A 22270-nucleotide genomic window follows, 5' to 3' on the forward strand; every position below is an offset into this window, starting at 1 on the left:
AGAAAATATTTTAGGGTATGCATGAATATTTCTTCTCTTTCTTCTCTTTCTTTTCTTTCTTCTCTTTCTTCTCTTTCTTCTCTTTCTTCTCTTTCTTCTCTTTCTTCTCTTTCCTCTCTTTCTTCTCTTTTCTCTCTTTTTTCTCTTTCCTCTCTTTCTTCTCTTTCTTCTCTTTCTTATCTTGATAGTTTTTTGTGGAAATTTAACTGGTTTTGAGATAAATAATGCAGTACGATCAGTTTATAAGATTTTACCCTGATTTGTTTACATTTCTAGCTTGTAGACCTAATTAAAATGTACTGCGTTTGTACCGTATAATTCGGCATTTGATCATTTGGCACTTGATCTTTTGATATTTTTGCACTATTTTAAGTGTTAAATGGATAAGAATTTTCAAACCTTTTTATAAACGTGGCTCTTATTAAAAACCCAGAAAAACTTTAAAAAGACATTAATAGATTATGATAAAAAATTATGCAAAATGTCTGATTGGTGATTTGTATTCTAAATCTATTTTGTTAAACTTATTATCAAATCAAAATTTAGAGTACTAGCCTTAGAGGGCGCTTCGCGCCCATCTTCTAAATTAGTTGTGAACATGTTCTCTTTGTGTACATCGTAAAACAAAACAAAAATAATTCGCGGATTTTCACAAAAAATTTCGTGGATTTTCAAAATTTTAAAAAATTTAATGACGATCGAATTTTGATTGAGACAAATATTTAAAATTTTAATCATTCATAAACCTTCCCTGGGGTCCCTAGATGTCCCACAAAAAATTTGGGCCCGATCGGTTCAGCCGTTTTGACGTTTATTGGATACAAACATCACAACAGACAAACAGACAAGCCAAATTTATATATAGATTTATGTGTCTAAATTCTGCTTATGTAAAGTTAAAATCTTTCTTAATAAATAAGAGTGAAATAGAATAAATAGAAAACATTTAGTATCACGTCGATGTTAATTAATGAATTAAGCAAAAGATCAGATAATTAGATTTAGATCTTTTCTTATCCTTAGACCCCGCTACCTAAACTAATAAATTAAACTAAATTGAAACTATGTTCAAAATTCGAATAAAATAACATCTACAGACAGAATAATAATAAAATTTGAGGATAAAATGGCATATTCATTATTTCAACCCATTAGATTTATAATGGATCCATGGTCATCGGCTATATAAGATTGAGAGACTTCTAAACGCATAAAAACGGTAACAACCCCTTGAATTGTCCTTTGTTTGGGACACTCTGTATATAGAACGAATGATCCTGTTCACTGTTAAACGGCTTCTCCTACTTATTAAATAAACCAAAGATAAGGTATTGATTTTATAACATTATTAAATGTATAAGATTATCATAATTCATTTATGAATAAAATAGTTCTCGTTGCAAAAACTTCCAGTTCAGGGAATGTTTGAATTGAATTATCATGTTCTTCCTTCCTGTAGGCTGTATGAAATAATTTATTTAGCCTAGAGGGTAAGAGGTGGGCAAAAAAATTAATAATATTAATGAAAATGATATAAAATTATATTGTACGTGTGATAGTAGTAGAATTAAGTAGGACATAACACTAGGCTATCAGGGTGCTTCACGTACATAACACTAGGCTATCAGGGTGCTTCAGGTACATAACACTAGGCTATCAGGGTGCTTCAGGTACATAACACCAGGCTATCAGGGTGCCTTACGTACATATTTTAATATTCTTTCAGCATTTCCTTTTCGATAAAACAATAACATTTTTTGCAGATTTACAATTGCTTTCGTTGCTTTTCAAAATTTTACGAAAATCAAAAAATTTTGGAGACAATTTTTTGTAATTCTGAGTATCCTTGCTGGGGTGAGGTCCCACAACATTATTTGTCCCAATCGGTTGATTCGTTCTAACGTTTTTTGGTTACAAACAAACAATGCTGAAATATGGACAACTCTGAATGTTAGGCATCAAAATTTTAGACAGCCTTGACTTTAAAGGGTCGCCCTGGCCTTTGATTTTACCTCACTGAGTAGCTTATACCTTTTAGTAGAACTAGACATATTCACTTAAAGATTCAACGCACTTGTTTCTAGCTTAAGTTTAAAAGAAGTAATTGGAAATATACTACTTGTGTTTTTTTGTGAGAGTGTGCAAACCATGGTTTTGCAGTGACAAACAGACAAGCAAAGTACACTTATATATATCTTGAATCAAATCAAGCAGTGGCGCAACTAGGCCTTTTCTGAGGGGGGGGCGAAATCTGAAAGTTATTAGGGGGGGTAACGGGGGGGCTAGCCCCCCCGTTCCGCGAAAATTTTTTTTAAAAAGAGTACTTTTTTTAAGGGTTTGATTGCAAAAAAATTAAATTTTTCAGGCTTTGTATTTATATAAAAATCATATGAAGACACAGTAGCTAAAAATAAATATTGTTCTCCTGTTATTCTAATCTATAGCTCCTTCAGTGAATAACAAATTTCAAACATGTTTTATTCTGAAAATAAAAAATAATAAAAAAGCTTAAACAATAAACATATTATAATTATGAGGAATCTGGCAGAAAATTGTATACTTATTTAATNAAGGATTGTGGATTCCTGCAGCAAAAACAAACAAAGTACAATGATATATATCTTGAATCAAATTAAGGATTGTGGATTCCTGCAGCAAAAACAAACAAAGTACAATGATATATATCTTGAATCAAATTAAGGGGATTGTGGATTCTTACAGCAAAAACAAACTAAGTACAAGCTATGCCTGTCTTTTACTTTACAACATGAAAATTTACTTATTAGACTTAGTTGGAGAAGGAGATAATTTGCAGGGTCACAATTAAAACCGTTTATGGTCTTCAGATATTATTTGAATATAAAAAAAAATTTTAATTATTTTTACTGGTCACCATTTGTTTCTGACACGATTGTCATTTTAAATAAATTAATTTTGGATGAAGTAAAAGCAAGAGAGTGGTAATATACAATGTAAAGAATGAAAAAAAATATGGAATTTATGGATACTTTGATGTTTTTATGTATATTCCACGTTTTTCCTTCGTAATTTCATCTGCGAAGGATCCGAAAAATCATGCGTCTCTGTGCTATCTGTTTATTGTAAACACTCCCTTTAATTCCCATACTCATTGAAACTCCCCCGGTAGAGCCAAATACTTGAAGGCATGTAAGGTGTTTGAAGAAAGAAGCTCTGGTCCGGTTTAATTAAAAAAATAAAGGCTTCTTCTCTAAAAAGTAATTAAACTGACTGCAGTGCACCGTATACCACTGTAACTTATAAACTTAGTTCTTTATAAACCTTTGCAATCTTTCTCTTGTTTCAGGCATTTTTTTCAAAAATAAATTTCTTACAAATGATTTGAATCTTTGCCACAAGCTCTGATTTTCTAATTCCTATATCTTTAAAATCTAATCTCGGAGACCTTAGACATTTCAACCTACACACTTTGTAGGATCAAATAATCTAAATTTGAAATGTCTAAGGACACTTCATCAGGTTGCACAGATAAAGGGATTAGAAATATGTAATAAAGGGATGAGATTTAATCAATGGCGAGACGTAGATGAACTAGGAATTTAAACCACATTTCTTCAAAGCTTGTTTCAACTACTTATATCTATTCATTTAACTATGTCCCACTGGAATAATAACGACGCATAATACTTGTAAAGATGGCTTAAGAATAAAGTTCTATGCTTGTTTATCTTTCTAAAAAAACTAGAGTTCACTGTATTTGTAAACAAATCTATTCTATTGGCCTAATTCTTGATAAATTCATTGCTTTAAGGGTCGATTAAAAAAAATTTAACTAAATAACTCTTCATTTTTATTTTATTAAAAAACATAAAAATAAAATTCTTGACATCGAAAACTATATATTTACGTCAATAACAACATTTGAATAAAAACATATTTTCAAAATAAATATGATACAAGAAGACTTCAAAATATCTACAGTGCTCATACTTTGCTTTTTGACCAAAAGTCAGAACTTTTATGTTGTGAATTTTGGGATCAAGCATTGATATCCATCTTATGCAGATCTTCGGATTTATTTAATTTCTCTTCGATATTCCGTGAAGGCCATTCATGGTGTAGGAATAACTTTATTGAAGGGATCAAGCATTGATCCTAAAATTTGAAAGTGCTCACATTAGATATCGAGATCATGCAAACGTTGTAGATTAACAATACCCGAATACAAGTTCTAATCTCAAGCCCACTAAGTTAGTTTAAACAAGTTCCATGTTTAAACAAAACAAAACACCTATTCCTGCTGGGCGGGGGGGGGGGTCAACTTGACCCCCCCTCTATAGTATTTTTACATAACTCAAAAAGTATTGGTCTGAGGATGTTGAAATTTTCTGACTTTTCCGAAATACCCATAGCCCTCCCTAAAGGTCTAAAACCGGGCTTTTATACTAACTGCCTGAATTGCCTGAAAAACTACGCTTTTACGCGCTAAAAAATGTCAAAGGAATCGAGTCTTTGGCCTTTGCAACAAACTCTAATTTTCTAGTCCTTGTATTGTTCCAACCAAATGTCGTAGACCTTAGATATTTCAAACTATGAATTATGTTACCTTAACTGATCTAAGTTTGAAATATCAAATGTGTACAACATCAGGTCGATAAGATATTGGAATTCGAAAATTTAAGTTTGTGGCAAAAAATCAATTCCTTTGCCAACATTTCCAAAACGATAAGAAAGTATAAAGATGTTACAAATGATTATTTAACAATAGTATTTTCATACAACTTTTTTATTTTGATTTTAAACTCATGTTCACTGTTAATATTTAAGATTATAATGACTGGTAGGTGAAAAAAAATGCATTTCAAAATACTTTATACTATTTACTTTAAATTTATTTTACCTGTATGTATTTTGCTTTACGGTATCTTTAGCCTTTGAGTAAAAATTGAGTTATTTTGTTATTTATATTGCATACACATTGAAATCAGTCTGCTAAACACAACACTATAGTAATTAACAATGATTTCTACTAAAATTAATCGTAAAGGTATTGTACAGTGTATATGAAAGTGGCTTTCCATTCATAGGGTGTCATGTACCATTCACACGGTACTTTTAAAAGTGTCTAATCAAAAATGCGTTAGATTTCCATCTTTCATCTTTAAAATAAGGTAATTTTCAATTGCGGCATTTTGCTAGAAAAACAACGATATCTTCCACATATAAAGTTAAAGGTTTACAGATCTAAGTACCGCTGTGGATCGAACAAAACTTAAAGGTTACTTAAAAACTCCATTTAACATAACAAAAATAAAACATAATTTCTGATACTTTCATGTTTATGTATTAACTTCCAGACTCAGAACATCATAGTATCCTGGGACTACTGTATACGCTAGTGCTGGTGCTGTTGAGGGCGATCTCCTTGAACACCTGGAGCTCGGCCTCGTTAAACGGGTTTATGGAGAAGTAGATGTAGAAGAAAAAAGCTATACCAACTATTATCACCAGGTTGCAGTACAATATACTCTGATAATAATAATAGTAAATAATAATAATAATAATAATAATAATAATAATAATAATAATAAAAATAATAATAATAATAATAATAATAATGATAATAATAATAATAACCTTTTGTAATATGGTCTGAGGTAAATGTGCAAGTTCCTAAAAAAAGCTTTGATAATCTTAGTTTCAACTATTCTTGGATACCCTTAATATTTGTTTTAACTAATGTTGGATATAGTTAATTTTAGTTTCTTAACGTTCATTAAAGTTTAAGGATATTGTATGCATCTGTGATTTACAAACTCTGAATAAGTTTGAATTAAATGTTTGGATAAGACCCAGAAACTCTGTTGAGCTGAAATTGGAATCATTGTTTGTATTAAAGTTTGCTGCAGCATAAAGTTGGAACTTTGCTTCACCTCAATATGAGATTTCAAGTTCTGATGATGTTTCTCTCCATCCTTTCTTTCCACTCCCCTCAGCCAGTCCAGTAGCTTCTGCCCCACCCCCTCCTCAATCCTCACATCATTTTCATCATCAGCTTCATCATCATTGTCACAATCCAAAGGGTCTAGGAGGTAAAAAAATCCCGTCAGGACATTTGGAGGAAAATGTACGCTAGATTCTGACGTGTGTATTTTGCCTAGTCAACTACACTGAGCATTGTTCTTAGGTGCAGTACGTGGAAAAGGGATATGAAAATAAACAAAAATTTCGTGGGAGGAGTGGGGGGGGGTATTCATGGTCTATTTGGGTTATAAAAAGAATTGTAGCTTTTTCTTCACCTTAATCATAAATAATAAAATGGTAAATAAAGACAACTACTTTTCATAAATATACAGTGCTCCCCAAAATAATATGGTAAATGATGATTACCATTCATAAATATAAGGGCTTCTTGAAAAAAGATTACATATCAAATAAATTCGTTTTCACTTCACCATTTTATTACTGTATGTTACTGTAAATCGAAGGAAGAAATAAGAAGAGAAAAAAAGGAAGAAAGAGAAAGTGAGAAAAGAAGATTTATTTTGGAAAGCACTGTATATTTATGAGCAGTCGTCTATGCTTACCATATTATTTTGGTGAGCACTGTTTATTTGTGAAAAGTAGTCATCATTTACCATATTACTTTAGGGAGCACTGAATATTTAAGAGAAGTCGTCTATACTTACCATTTTATTTTGAGGAGCACCGTATATTTAAGAGAAGTTTTCAACGCTTATCATTTTATTTTGAGAAGTTTTCAATTATTATTATTTTATTTTATTTTGAGAAGCACTGTAGTGTATATTTTGAAAAGTAGTCAATGCTTACCATTTTATTTTGGGGAGCACTGTATAATTATGAGAAGTTGTCTTCATTTACCATTTTCTTATAAAGGTGAAGAAAAAGTTAAAATTCTTTTTATAACCCAAATTTAGACCATGAATAACCCCGCCCCCTTCCCACCCCCACCAAATTTTGGTTTATTTTCGACATATCCCTTTTTCACGTACTGCACCTAATAACAATGATCAGTGTAGTTGACTAAGCAAAATACACACGTCAGAATCTAGCGTACATTTTCCTCCAAATGTCCTGACGGGAAAAAATATATTATATATAAAATATATTATATCATTAATCTTGGAAAATGTTTCCGGAGTTAATTATGAATATTTTTCTATGGTACTCTTCCTCCTCCACCTATTAAAGTTTTAAATTGAGGTCCGTTTTTAAACATTTCAGTTTATTTAATTTTTAAGATAAATCCTTATCGTATTGAGTCGTATGAGCAACTTTTTGAATTTTTATGGAAGTTAAATTGTTCGGTATGAGTAGCTTTTAACAAATTTCTCCTTAAAGACGCAACAGATAGAAGTAAGATTATAGTAGTGATCACCATCGATAATTTTTCGCAGTAAGCCTATACTCCCTTTTCATTTTTCGCGAACACTCCCTTTAAAGGGTCTGTAAAGGAAAAATGAAAGGGGGTAGCTGAAAGCTAATCACTATAGCTCTTGATCGCGACTCATGAAACGTCTATCTGAAGTTCCTGTCTCGAGAAATTGATATAAAACTGTGTCAAATTTATACGAAAATTCATATTCATACAATTTTGTATAGAAATAGTAGATTTAAACAGATCATATTCAGCAAATACGCAATCAATCTGAAAAAAATGATATCCCAGAGAAAGCTAATTGTAACTTAGGTTTTCTCCAATTATCATAATTTTTTTTTTTTTATTAGATATAATTTATAATTTCATTTAAAAGTCCGTATTACGTCACCAGAACTCCCACCAATGAGAGTGCAGTATACTGGTCACGTGATACAAACAGAGACACATGACCAACATACTGCACTAAAATTGACGGGAGGGTTGGTGACGTATTACGGACTTATAAATAGAAAATTTTCGCCGTTAGCCTTTACTCTCTTTCATTTTTCGAAAACACTCCCTTCAAAGCCAAGAAACCTTGAATGTTTAAAGAACGGACCTCATAACGATGCCTATTTCTAATTCCTAACAATTTTTAAGAAGTACTAGGTTTTAAACTTGCTGGTAAAAAAACAACCAAGTCCACAACAAATAGGAACAATAAATACCTTTCAAGATTTGAATGATTAGCATAAGTTTAATACAAAAGTGCTAGGAACACGTTGTTCATTTATGATTTAACAAATTTAAAGATAAAGTATGTTTATGATGTTCGTCCTTTAACATTAAATAATTTTGCTCAGCTTTGAAAGCAAAGGATCCAATTACTAACTTCAAAGCACGAGCATTCAAATCTCGTAGATATTTGATATTTCAAACTAGAGTCCGAATTTAATGAATTCAAGCCGCGGTTCAAATCCCCCAAAAACCTGATTCAATTGAGCGCCGGCTCAAGTCTTGAACATTTAAATACAATTTTAAATGAAACCAACCATATTTGAGCCACGACGGCTTAAATTTAAGCCGCGGCTAAAAGAACAAATAGGCAAAGTTTAAAATATCGAAGATTTATGGCATCAAGTTGCAAATATATAGGGACTCTAAATTTTGTATACATGGCTAGTTACCAGTTTCTTATTCAAAAGTCTAAACCTTTGGTTTGTCACGATATAGCAATTAACAATCATGTCAAAAGAAATATGAAATTTTCTTATTTTCATTTTTATATTAAAAATTTACCTTTTAACATTTTTAACCTTATACCCTCGTCATCCTCTTCAGTCATCTTTTTATCTTCATCCTCATCCTCATCCTCCCTAACCTCTTTACTCTTTCTTGTCTTGAAGGTTGTTCGGATCAACTAAACAATAACAAGATTCAGAACAGTTTGTTTGCTGAATCTATGTAGGATGTAGATACTTTGCTTGTGTGTTTTTTGTCTGTTTGTTTGTTTGTTTTCCTTGTTGTATCAAAGGAACGTCAAACCTCACATAAACCTAGAGAAAAATTTTGGATAGTCAAAATTTCAAAAATTAGCCTTCAACAAAATTCGATTTTCATTAAATTTTAAAAATCCACGTTTTTTTTTACAAAATTCGATAACTTTTTTTTCACAATGTATACAAAGAGAAAATGTTCACAGTGAAAATAGAAGATGAACGTGAAGCGCCCTGAAAGCCTACAAGAACAAGTTCATAAGGCCTGATCAAATCAGGGTTCAGTCATGTGTTTGTTGACTATTCTGAACCAATAGAAATAGTATGGCGGTAACACCTATCTTTCTATCTATCTCATTATCCAATTAGAGTTATGAATCCTTCAATCGGCGCTATCTGTAAATGAAAATATTTACTTCTACTGAAATTATAGTGTCTAAGGGATTATGAATCTTTTTTTTTGAATCCACGATATCCATTACGATATTCCATTACATTGTAGCATTGTATCTGCAAGCGCGCGCAGTTCTTTTATCTTTCAAGTTTTAAACCTCTTTTAAATTACTCCTCCCCCCTTCAAAAATATTTGTGGGGGGTATTATATAAAACATGATTGTTCTCAAATTATTAAAAACGTATTTCTTTTTTTAAAATAAAAAGTATTAATGTTAAGTGCCAAGAAATGGTATCAAACATAGAACTTAATAAAAAATTCTTATTAAAAAAATATTAAAGCACATTTAAAATGATTCTCATTCTTATATTATTGAAAATTAATCAGATTTTTCATTAAATACTATTCTTTCAGTATAAGATATCACATCCATAGTAGAGATGTATAAACAGATAGATAGATAGTAGAGATGTATAAACAGATAGATAGAAAAATATCAAAATAATGAACAACTAAATATTATGAAATGTTCATTTTATTTAAAAAAATCATCAACTCATTTTCAATCAAAGGAATTAGTCTTTACCCCACATTTTCTAACCTGATGGTGTAAATCTTTGATATTTCTAACTTATTAGATCCAACAGAATTTATAGTTTGAAATATCTATATCCATTGGGTTGCAAAGATATAGAGATTAAGAAAATCTGAGTTTGTGGCAAATGCACGATTCATTTTTAGTTTTAGTAGAATGTGGAATGAATTATATTCCTAAAGAACCGGTTGAAAATATTTTATATAAAATATCTGTTGAATATCTGAAAAATGCGCAAAATGGCACGTCGGCAATTTGGCAGAATGACTTCTATTTTTACACTCAGAAAAGTGAATTTCATTCTTATATATCTTTCGGACAAAAGAGTATAAAGGGAAAGTTTGCAAACAAATCTTAAAGATGACGACAATGTAATCTCAAGTGAACCTCCATTTAAAGAGATAACCCCTGAAATCTTTATTTCGATAATGTTGAAAATACAATAGTTTTTCTAGCTTTGTTAGATTATACGAATTCCTCCATTCTTTTGTATCACAAATCCACCTGCGCCAAATAAACATCCAATCTGATATGAGCAGAAATCTTTAGAAGGGTGGATATCGTGATAAATTCTTAATCCTTTCTTTTTCTTGATTTCGAGACTAAACTAATCTTGTGTTTGTATCCTGAACAGTGAATAGAATTCAACCAATCAGAGTTAAGTGTTAGAAGCCGTGAAATTGACTCTCTAATTTTGAAAAACCCGGTTTTTGATTTTTCTGTACTATATCCAAAAAGAATGGATAAAGCAAGAAATTAAAAGTGTCCACATTTGACGTTCTGATTAAGCAGTCGGGATTAAAGGTATCCCATTCTAAAGTTCCCAGCTCTGAATACATGTATCACACGTAATACGTATTGTGAAACAAAGGATTCTATGAAGAAAATTTGGTTACCATATTAGCTGGACAAGGAGGAGTAGCTAGACTGACAGCAACTGTAACTAAAAAGAATATTAGTAATGATGTTAATAAAATAATATTAATTATAATTATAACAATAATAGTATAATTAACACATGAGCCTTGTATTAAATCTGCACTCTTTTAACATCAAAACGTAAAACTCTCACGCACGAAATAGCAATTACACTTATCGAGAAATCCATTATTAATTATTTTCAATATTCCGTTGCATTAGAATTAATTAGAATTAGAATTAATTCCTAACAGTTTATGAACAAATATTACCAATGGCAGTAGAGATGAACAGACCAGCTGCAAAGTACATGTAATGAACCTAAACAGAAAATAATAAAATTATTTCAAACCGGGCCATAAAGTAAAATTATATCCCGTTAGGGAATAATACTAAGTAGGAAAAAGCAAGGCATTTTAGTTAGTTTATCAAAATATTATTTTTTCTTTGTCCTACTCGGAGATAAAAACATTCATATTTCAACCAACTTAAAACAAAAGAAAATATTTCAAAGCTGAAAGAATAAATATAATGGGACACTGGACCTTTAGTCGACGTGCTTAATATCTTATAATATGAAGACACGGGACATCGTCATTTTTCTGTTTGTTTTAATTTTCACATTTGAAACTTAGACGACTGATATCGCTGTTAATCGTTAGATTATATTATCAATTAGTTCATAAGGAGCAATTTCTAGATTTTTATTGAACAGTTCTATGCATTAAAGCTCTTAAAATCGAAAAATAAACAGAGCTGAAAACTTTAGAATGAGATATTCTTAATCCCATCCTTAATCTGAGTATCCAACGGACTTACTTTTTATTTTCTTCTTAAACCATAGTATAGAAAAACCGTAGTAGTTGTAGTAGAGAAAAATCAAAAACGGATTTTTTTAAAATTTAGAGAGTCCCTCACGTTTCTGTATATACTCTTTAAGGCGCGCAAATTTTCAAATTTATCGGCTTCATATGCGATTCTGAATGGTTCAATCTTATACATTTTTGAGGATACAAGTACAAGATTAGGTTAGTCTTGATATTAAGAAAAAGAGAGGATCAAGCATTAATCTCAATATCCACCATTCTAAAGTTTTTAGCTCTGGACATATTTAGAATTTATGCATATATTAATTGAGCCATTTAGATAACAAAACAAAAAACCTTCTAGAAAGGCAAAAATGTCACTGACGTTCTCACCTTACTAACAATAGAAGGTCTGTTATCCTGTTCCATACAGTTAGGCTCCTTGAACGAGAAATCTAGAATCATCCGAACTAATCCAACCACCAATCCGTACATTAGCCCCCAGAATGCCCCCTAAACATAACAAGTTAAAAACTCACCTCATAAGACTGTTTATATGTCACATGGGTCCAATCGTTGCACCATATTTCATATTACAACCGTATCTGCTCTTTTTTTACTCTTTTTACATTATCATTAAAATCCTGTCTCTATAAAAAAAAAATATTTTAACCGAAAAAAAAGGAAAATTATCTAAACTTTTCTCCACAACAAGGCAGAAGTATTTTCATTTCCTTTTTAATACAAAAAGTTTTCTACGTGACAAACAGTAATATATGCGGATGGAAAACAAGATAAAAAGTAAGTTTTATATGCTATAATAAAACAAAACTTTAAAATAAATGCTTAAATATCTACTTAAAAACAAAACAATATTTGCAATACTAGCCTTAGAGGGCGCTTCGCGCCCATCTTCTAAATTAATTGTGAACATGTTCTCTTTGTGTACATCGTAAAACAAAACTAAAATAATTCGCGGATTTTCACAAAAAATTTCGTGGATTTTCAAAATTTTCAAAAATTTAATAAAGATCGAATTTTGATGGAGACAAATATTTGAAATTTTGATCATTCATAAACTTTCCCTGGGGTCCCTAGATGTCCCACAAAAATTTTAGCCCGATCGGCTCAGCCGTTATGACGTTTATTCGATACAAACAAACAAACAGACAAGCCAAATTTATATAAAGATAGATAAGAGGTTTTAGGTGTTTAAAGCTGTATGCACTTTTCAGATGGGAAAATCCATACAAAAAACATTTTAAAACTTGAAGTATATTACCATAAAAGAAAAAAAAAACATCCAAATGCTCCTTCGTAAACAAATGTTTGCAAATTCTTATGAGAAATGTAAAACCACCCAAAATTCTATGAAAAATTAAAAGGAGTATAATCAAGCGACCCTTAATTTATAGAGGGGCAGGGCCAATTTAAAACCATACTTCTTTAACATTAAGGATAAAAATAACCTTGTTATCTAAGCTAAAAATTATATAATTTCCAATTTGGGGTTCTTTTTAAATATTGAACTAATTTCAGGCAAGAATTGAACACATTGGAGATGTAAAACAGTAAAGTAGTAAAATAGTAAAACAGTCTTCGAAACTAAATAAATAATCCACTTCTAGTAAGATTTATCTTTTATTAGTTTTGTACTAAATTTTAGACAAAGGACTTGAATCTTTGCCACAAATAAACTTTAAAATCCCTATATCTTTGCAACCTTATTTTGTAAACCTTTGATATTTCAAACTTAGATTATTGGATTTACCAGAATTAATAGTTTGAAATATTTAAGGTCTACAACATTAAGTTGCAAATATGTAGGAATTCGAAAATCAGAGTTTGTGACAAAAATTCAATTCCTTTTACTGAGGATGTTGATTTTGATTAGTTCCAGTAATAGATATTTACCGGTTCATTAGTTCGATCCCAGAATATCGCCAAGCAGTAGACAATAGCTATTGGAGGAGAGAGGTAGGCAGCTACAGACTTTAATAGAAACATTACTTTTCATGCTGATTTTTTCTTAGATATAAATTATAAATTTGAACTGTGGGAGAACCAAAAGTATAAGATTATCAAAAGGAAAAGTTGCCAATTGTGGAAAGAAGTTGATATTTTAGATTTAAAAATATTTGATCTTACAGAAATTAAAGTTTAAAATATCTAAGTTCTACGAAATTGTGATACTAAGTCATAGGGATTAGAAAATCAGAGTTAGTGGCAAAGACTCAAAATTCCTTTATTTTAATTTTTCCCATAAAAACTTTTATAACAAGAAAAAAGAAATTATAAAATGAATGTTTTTAGAAAAAAAATTTAATTAGTTTTTCTTCCTTATAACTCGTAAAAAGGTTATATTTTGTATAACTACAGTAGAACTCACAACTGTTCTCCTTCTCGGGTAAACACAGAGAAGTGTAGGTTTAGAGTTGGATGAGGAAAAAGTTTTCAAAAGTTAAAAAAAGTTAGCTGAAAAGTTAACAAAATTCATGAGAAAAGGATGACTAAGCTAGCTTTACCATGCATTAGCTGGATAAAAAGTTAAATTCAAAACAAAATATCTTTCAATTCAGAAAAAAAAATTTTAAAAAAACAATTCAAAACATTTCAAATCATTATGAAAAATGGAATAAAAAAATTAAAAATATTCCCACGAAAGCACCAAAATTAAATTCTGAAGCCATCAATGCTTCTGAAAGAGATACGGTATCTTAAATAAAGCTATTTTGTTTTAAAAGATTGTTCAATCATTTGGCTTTTGATATTTCAAAATACCAAAAGAACAAATATGAAAAGCCAAAAAAGTGATCAATATAATTTTACCTGTATATACATTTTTAACTTCAATAATCTATTTTAATTAAAGGGAGTGTTCGCGAAAAATGAAAGGGGGTATAGGCTTTATGCGATAAAAAAGGGCTTTTGATCGCTACTAATCTTACTACTATCTGTTGCGTCCATTAGGAAAACATTGTTATAGACGTCTCTTACCGAAGAACGTAGCGCCCATACAAATTGAGGAAATTGCAACATACGACTTAGACCGTAAGAAAATCAATTTGATTTCAAACAAATCATTCAGATATTACAACCTATAGTCATCGATTATCTTTCGCCACATTTGTTTATATTTTATATTTTATAATATTTTTTAGTTAATTTGTTTTGAATTTGATTATTTTATTCATTTTTTTACATTTACTTTTTCAGAAAACGTTTTTAACGGATTTCGAAAAATGTGAGTGGTGCGCGGGATTCCTAGATAGTTGCGCAAGCGACAAGAGAAATAATCAAATTCAAAACAAATTAATTAAAAAATATTATAAAATACCGTTACCTGTATATATATATAGAGCTGTCCTCCTTGCATTTCTTGTATAATAGGAATCCAACCAATTGATATACACACCATCAGCAGTATAAAGCATCTGGTAAATATAATTTTTTTAATTTATCAATTTTTTACATTTTTCAAACCTTCTAGAATCTTCATATATCCTGTATATTGCTCTAAAATAACAAAAATGTGTTATTCAGCCATTTCCTTTCAGTGGTTTTATTTATAAAAATTAATCCCAAAATTTCAAAATAAAAAATGTTTTAGGTGTGAATATATTTCCTTGACTCTTTTATTTAAGATCGGACCCTGCCCAAAACTATACGTTTTTAATTCAATAACTTTTTTTTTGACATTTTCCATTAAAAGTTTCAATACTAAAAGATGACAAGAAGAAAAGTAAATTGGTTCTAGAAATCCTACCTTCCAACCAACAGCAACTCAGGAATACCGGCAGATTTCCTACAAATATATCAAATATATCAAATATGTCAAGAAATATTCATGTATTTACTTCTGATATTGATATATTTTCTAAAAATATTAATATATTTCCTGCTGATATTGATATTTTTCTAAAAATATTAATATATTTCCTACTGATTTTGACAAAATTTTAAAAATATTAATATATTTTCAAAACATATTAATGAATTTTTCAAAAATGCTAATGCATTTTCTAAAAATAATAATGTATTTTTAAAAAATATTAATGAACCGTCAAAAAAGTTTAATATATCTTCTAAAAATAAATTAATATTTGATAGATTTTGAAAAAGAAATATATTTCTGGATAATTTACGCATAATTGAGAGAAAAAAATAAGAGTGTGACATACAGAAGACTGTTGAAAAAATGCTATATGTATAATAAGATAAAAAACATAAAAATACAGAATAATTGATTGAAAACAAATTTCTCACATAACAAAAACAGTGTCAATATTTATATCTATTTATGCAAATGCCTTGTGTTATAAAACTTGACATTATATTTTTACTTAATTTAGTTTGTTTGAGTTTAAAATTCGAAAATATTTAAATCCCGAAATACATAACAACACTGAGTTGAATTATTAAATGGTGATACTTATTTTCTCTTTTTTTTCTGTATCAAATTATAATGATACGGTTTTGAGTTTTTTTTATTAATACATTTGTTAATTAAGAAAGCAATTTGATTATGATGTGCCGAAACTTCCCCTTGGCAATAATTAATGACCTTCTGTCAGATTCAGAAGACATCTTGATAAAGTTAAAAATGCGTATTAGGATCCGGATTCGGATTCTCTGCTCTCTTGGGAGGGATATAGGGACCAAACTTAATGAATAGCGAGAAGTCCTTGAACTACGGAGTACGGAGACATATGTTGAACCGCGGCGCACAAGAGAAATAGTTTATCGGCGTCTACATGGTTCAACTCCTAATTAAATCTGGTCTGAGATAAAGTTCTTGAGAAATATTTTAAAGCCATATTTGATCTTAATCTTTAGACAAATATACACCTGAACTGTTTGTAAACATCTATTGTAAAGAATGTACTGCACCTGAACTGTTTGTAAACATCTATGGTGAACAGTGTACTCGCTGAATTGAAAATTGATGTAAGATCTGACATCAAAGCTGCCAACATTACAGCAATCATCATTCCTCTGAAACAGATTTAAATTCAGATTATTTCAATCCTACTTATTCAAAAATTTTTAAAATTAAAGAGAGATTTCGTGAAAAATGTAAATGTGGGGGGGGGGAATTCAAAAAAATTGAACAGAAAATAATTTTAAGAAAAATAACGATTTATTATCACCGAAACTGATCTAAGAAACATAACGATGGACACGATGTTTCAATATACATGGTTACCCACAAAGGATGAGACTGCAAATACGACCTAAAACTTTTGCGTTGAATAAAGTCTTTTAAAAGCAACGCAAGCTATGTCGTCTAAATTCAATCAAATAAATCAGAAACATAGCTAAAGATTTGTACTTTTATAACTCTTATAATTAAAATCTATTTCCTGAAATATTCCGTGCTCAGTTTCAGACTTAAATCATAATTATTGTATCTTATTAAAAGATTAAACTACAGGTGTAGGCGATTTTATCAATACAATGAAGACGACTTTCGATTTCTATTTATATTTGTACCAAGCTGTTAAACAGCTTGGATACACATAAACACGGAAACAAATAGAAGCTGTTAATAAAAAAAACTTCTCTTTGATTACTTGTAAACTTGTAATTCGGAAAAAGCTTGTAACAATTAAAACTTAAATAGAATAGTCGTCTTCATTTTATTGATATAATCGCCTACAACAGTAAAAAACTTTAACCTCGTTTTTTCTCTGTATGTAGATGTTAACAAGTTAAGCGTTCATGCACTGAAACCTTACCGTAAACCTTCCGGCATAATTCCAAGAACAAGAGCAGGATATGCTGTATTTGAACAGGAGACTGGGTTTCCACAAACTGCCTAAAATATTAAATATGAACAGGATATGCTGTATTAGAACAAAAAAATATGGTTCCATAAACAGCCTAAAATATCAAATATGAAAAGAATATGCTGTATTTAAGCAAGCGACTGCATGGGCTCCTAAAACAGTCTGAATTATCAAATTTGAACAGGAGAAGCTGGTGTTCCTCTGAAACAGTCTGAAATATGAAATATAAACAGGATATGCTGTATTAGAACAAAAAAATATGGTTCCACAAACAGCCTAAAATATCAAATATGAAAAGAATATGCTGTATTTAAGCAAACGACTGCATGGGCTCCCAAAACAGTCTGAATTATCAAATTTGAACAGGTCATGCTATATTTAAACAGGAGATGCAGGTGTTCCTCCAACAGTCTGAATTATGAAATATAAAAAGGATATTCTGTATTAGAAGAAGAAAATAGGGTTTCACAATATTCTGATATGTGAAATATGAAGAGATGTAAACCTTTTATTTAATTACGGTAATATATACTTAAGCTCGATATTCACTGTGACAATTTCTAAATTTCAGGATAATGTGCTTAATTCTAGTAATCCCTGCCATTGGTTCTGACCTGAGAGAACTTAATATAATCTTTCCAACTCAAAATCTCAGAATATATTCTAACTTAAAGAAACTGTAGAATATACAATAAAAAAGAATTATTTAAACTTTTCCTTTATTGCCTGTTAGAGTGAAAGCAATGTTGATAAACCCAATAAAATGAAAAAGTAGAGAAGATTGAGAGAAAGGTTATTAAGTATAAAAGAAAAATGAAAAGAATAAATCAAATCTAACCTGACATATCTCTGGGTCTACGCATCCAACCTAAAACAAAAACAAAAAAATTTCAAAGAAATATTTTTTTGCAAAATATAAATTTTAAAAAATAAAAGTCCAACTCACATGTTCAATTTTTTAGATTTTAATATTTTAGATTTTAATATTTTGGTGGTGAACTGTCAGTACTTTTTTGCAATGAACTATGAATGTATTACGACGAGAAATATATCTATATAATAAAACAAGACATTCATTTTTATTTATGTTGCGTACAGCCGGACAAACGGCTGAACCAATTGGGGTGATTTTTTTTGTGGTCATAAGCCAAAACTAAATTTTTTTTTAAATTTTCTTTTGTTAAAAAAAAAAATTTTCCACGGGCAACGCGGGGCCCTTCAGCTAGTAAGAAATATATACATATTTTACACTAGTTTTGAAAAAATGAAAGAGAAATGTTTTGATTCGTACTGATTTTCGACAACCTTTATGATTAGCTGTATCTATTATTCATCATTTTACACCTATAAAAACATTTAAACAGTTAACACTTGTTTTAAAGAGTAAAAGGATAATTTAAAGTTTTTATTAGATTTTTTTTTATTTACCGTGTCTGGGTAAAGGACCTTGCTAATCATCCCTGGAACAACAATGAGAAACATTGGAAGAATCTGAAATATTTTTATTAGCAAAGAAGAAAAAAAGAATCTTTGATATTTTTAGAAATTTATAAAACCTAATCTTTAAGAATCTTTGTTATCTTTCGATTATTGGATATTTTTCCCCATTGCAATCTAATGCATTTCACCCAACCTTAATTTTTTCATACTTTTCAGGTATTATCATGGAAAAAAATTATCTCCAAAGAAAATTATATAAAATTAGCTATTTTCTCTCCTGCAGTATCTAGATCAAAACTGCAATTTCTATTTATCCCTTTCTAACCTACTGACTTAGCTTTGGTTTTCCGCTAGAAAGCCGAAGAAAAAAGAAACAGAAAAGTCTTTAGATTCTCAAATGATTTAAGAAGATATAAGTTCAAACTATTTTTTTGTTTAGAAGTTAGAAGAGCAGATCAAATACTGAAGATAAAAGTCAAACTTGGGTCTCAACTCTCAACATACTTTTTCCCCACCAGGGCTAAAGGGTTAAACCTTTTATAATATGATCAGTAATCTATCTAAGGACAAAGGATAGTTTTAGCAGCAGCCTCCAGTGCAAAGGTTGCAAAATCTTGTCAAGAAATATCCTTTCAGAATTATTTATAAACATCTTCAAACTTCAAACTTATCAATTAATTTTTGAAGGATACTTCTCAACCATTTTATAAATACTACCTTCTGAAAAACCTTTGTAATTTTTATAAACTATTGTTGTGTTTATAAACTGTTGTTGTGTTTATAAACTGTTGTTGTGTTTATAAACTGTTTTTGTGTTTATAAACTGTGGTTGTGTTGATAAACTGTTGTTGTGTTTATAAACTGTTGTTGTGTTTATAAACTGTTGTTGTGTTTATATTTCAAAGGATTGTTCATCTGTTTTAAAAACATGTAAAAGTAAAACCCTTGTTTCCAAATTAAATGTTTTGCTCTCAATGCATGGTTTTCATTAGGACCATTAAGAACCCCATTACCTTTAAAAAAATCCGGTTCTGAGAAGAAAAGAGACAAGCCTGGGTGAGTTTATTCACCGATTTGTTAGTTGGAGTGAGTCCGAATTTAAACAATTTTAACCACGTCGCTGAATCCCAAAAAAACCGGTCCCAATTGAGCGCCGGCTCAAATTTCGAAAAACTTACTAAAATTTTAGGTGGAACCATCCATGTTTGAAGTTATCAAATTCGGTCTCTGGGCATTGTTATTATCCGTATTTTTTAATTTCAGGATATCTAGGCTTTTATAAGACTCCTACCTTTATCCATCCTGTGAATATTGTTGCTCCCTGAGCATCAGAGAGAGATTTAGCAGACAGTGCTTTCTGTACCATCATCTGATCAGCACACCAGTACCTACAATACAGTACAATACAGTGCTATCTGTATCATCATCTGATCAGCACACCAGTACCTACAATACAGTATAGTACAGTGCTATCTGTATCATCATCTGATCAGCACACCAGTACCTACAATACAGTACAGTACAGTGCTATCTGTACCATCATCTGATCAGCAAACCAGTACCTACACTACCGTACAGTAAGTGCTATCTGTACCATCATCTGATTAGCACACCAGTACCTAATACAGTACAGTACAGTGCTATCTGTACAATCATCTGATAAGCACACCAGTATCTTCAGTACAGTACAGTACAGTGCTATCTGTAAAATCATCTGATCAGCACACCAGTACCTAATACAGTACAGTACAGTGCTACCTGTACAATTATCTGACAAGCACAGCAGACCCTACAGTACAATACAGTACAGGGCTATTTGTACAATCATCTGATCAGCACACCAGTCCCTACAATACAGTACAGTACAGTGCTATCTGTACAATCATCTGATAAGCACACCAGTACCTACAGTACAGTACAGTACAGTGCTATCTGTACCATCATCTGATCAGCACACCAGTACCTACAATACAGTACAGTACAGTGCTATCTGTACAATCATCTGATAAGCACACCAGTACCTACAGTACAGTACAGTACAGTGCTATCTGTACCATCATCTGATCAGCACACCAGTACCTACAATACAGTACAGTACAATGCTATCTGTACAATCATCTGATCAGCACCTACAGTACCTACAATACAGTAGAGAAGAGAATTCAAGTCAGTACTTTTCTTTACAGAACAGAACAGTTATATACAATACAGAACAGTTATATACAATACAGAGCAGTTATATACAGAACAGTTATATACAATACAGAACAGTTATATACAATACAGAACAGTTATATACAATACAGCACAGTTATATACAATACAGAACAGTACAATATGATACAGTACAGTAAAATATAGCAAAGTACAGTGATCAATTAGTTTGGTTCAGTGAAGTATACGAAAAAGTACAGACTACGGTTAGTATTTTGATAACAAAACAAATGTTGTATCTCGTAATTTTGTCCAAAGTCTATGTAAAAAAAAGTTGATGAGAAAATCCTGATTCCCGAGAAGAACGAATAATTTTATTTATTTTATAACTTGAAATTGGCAAGTTCGAAACTTTTTCTAAGTCTGTCAACCCAGAAGAGTTTTTCTTCAAAAGTTTTATCTCTCGTTTTCTCTTGGTAGTTTTTTTCATGTGTTTATTATTACTATTATTCATTATAGAAATATTCGTATTTTGGCCAAAGACTGAAAATATTACATATTCATGAATGAATGAATGAATGAATAAATGTATAACTCTAGAAAACTAGCGAACCAATTATCCTCCCTGTTAGGAAATCAGAAAGAAGAGAAGTGATTGAATGTTGATTTAATTCAGATTCTAAACTTTCTAAGTTTGAACTAAATTGGATTGAGTTTTAAACTAATGAAATGTCAGATAAACTTCTTGAATTATTCATCACAGATCCAAGAGGTTCAGGTTTTTGTATATTTCTATTTGTATCTATATTATATATATATATAATCTATGCACAATCTACATATATTTAAGGAAAACAAGAAATCATGTATCTATATTATATATATATATCATCTATGCACAATCTACATATATTTAAGGAAAACAAGAAATCATGTATCTATATTATATANGGGGGGGAGCGTCCCACGCCACTCCCATTATAAAAGGCCTTAGAGAATAGGTATAGAATTAAAATGCATAATCATAGACCAATTTTTCAACGCCAGCTCATTGAAAAAAAAATTAGACAGATAATTCTAATAGTTGGGCTCTAGGGAAGGTTGAAAAAAAAGCCAAAAAAAGGTAAAATTGTAATTTTTTTAAACAGCTATTTTTTATAATCTATTCTTTAAGGAATTTTTAAAAATATAATTTTTAGATCTGTAGCTTTAATCACAAAAAAGTTGAAGGCCTTATTAGATTTTTTTTTACACAGACCGGACTTTTTACCGCCCTGTACCCTACCCTATGCATTAAAAAAAAATTGACAGAAAAATC

At 30.4% G+C, this 22270-nt stretch overlaps 1 protein-coding gene across 1 annotated transcript in view; it reads right to left on the bottom strand.

Moving 5' to 3' along the window:
• Nucleotides 1-4929: 4929 nt before the first annotated feature.
• LOC111709420 (sodium/myo-inositol cotransporter) overlaps nt 4930-22270 on the bottom strand; it is a 28823-nt gene continuing 11482 nt past the window's right edge. Inside the window, exons 13-27 of the mRNA XM_023483082.1 lie at nt 20090-20186; nt 18787-18849; nt 18197-18226; nt 17308-17387; nt 16460-16564; nt 15336-15374; nt 14913-15003; nt 13484-13561; nt 11963-12082; nt 11036-11084; nt 10742-10788; nt 8660-8780; nt 5913-6064; nt 5617-5652; nt 4930-5508 (exon numbers count right to left, since the gene is read on the bottom strand). Coding sequence (XP_023338850.1) covers nt 5347-5508; nt 5617-5652; nt 5913-6064; nt 8660-8780; nt 10742-10788; nt 11036-11084; nt 11963-12082; nt 13484-13561; nt 14913-15003; nt 15336-15374; nt 16460-16564; nt 17308-17387; nt 18197-18226; nt 18787-18849; nt 20090-20186 — 1270 coding nt within the window. The 3' untranslated portion in view covers nt 4930-5346. The remainder of the gene's footprint in view (nt 5509-5616; nt 5653-5912; nt 6065-8659; nt 8781-10741; nt 10789-11035; nt 11085-11962; nt 12083-13483; nt 13562-14912; nt 15004-15335; nt 15375-16459; nt 16565-17307; nt 17388-18196; nt 18227-18786; nt 18850-20089; nt 20187-22270) is intronic.

This window comes from Eurytemora carolleeae, unplaced genomic scaffold (assembly GCF_000591075.1).
Source record: "Eurytemora carolleeae unplaced genomic scaffold, Eaff_2.0 scaffold965, whole genome shotgun sequence".
In the NCBI taxonomy this organism is placed as follows: domain Eukaryota; kingdom Metazoa; phylum Arthropoda; class Copepoda; order Calanoida; family Temoridae; genus Eurytemora; species Eurytemora carolleeae.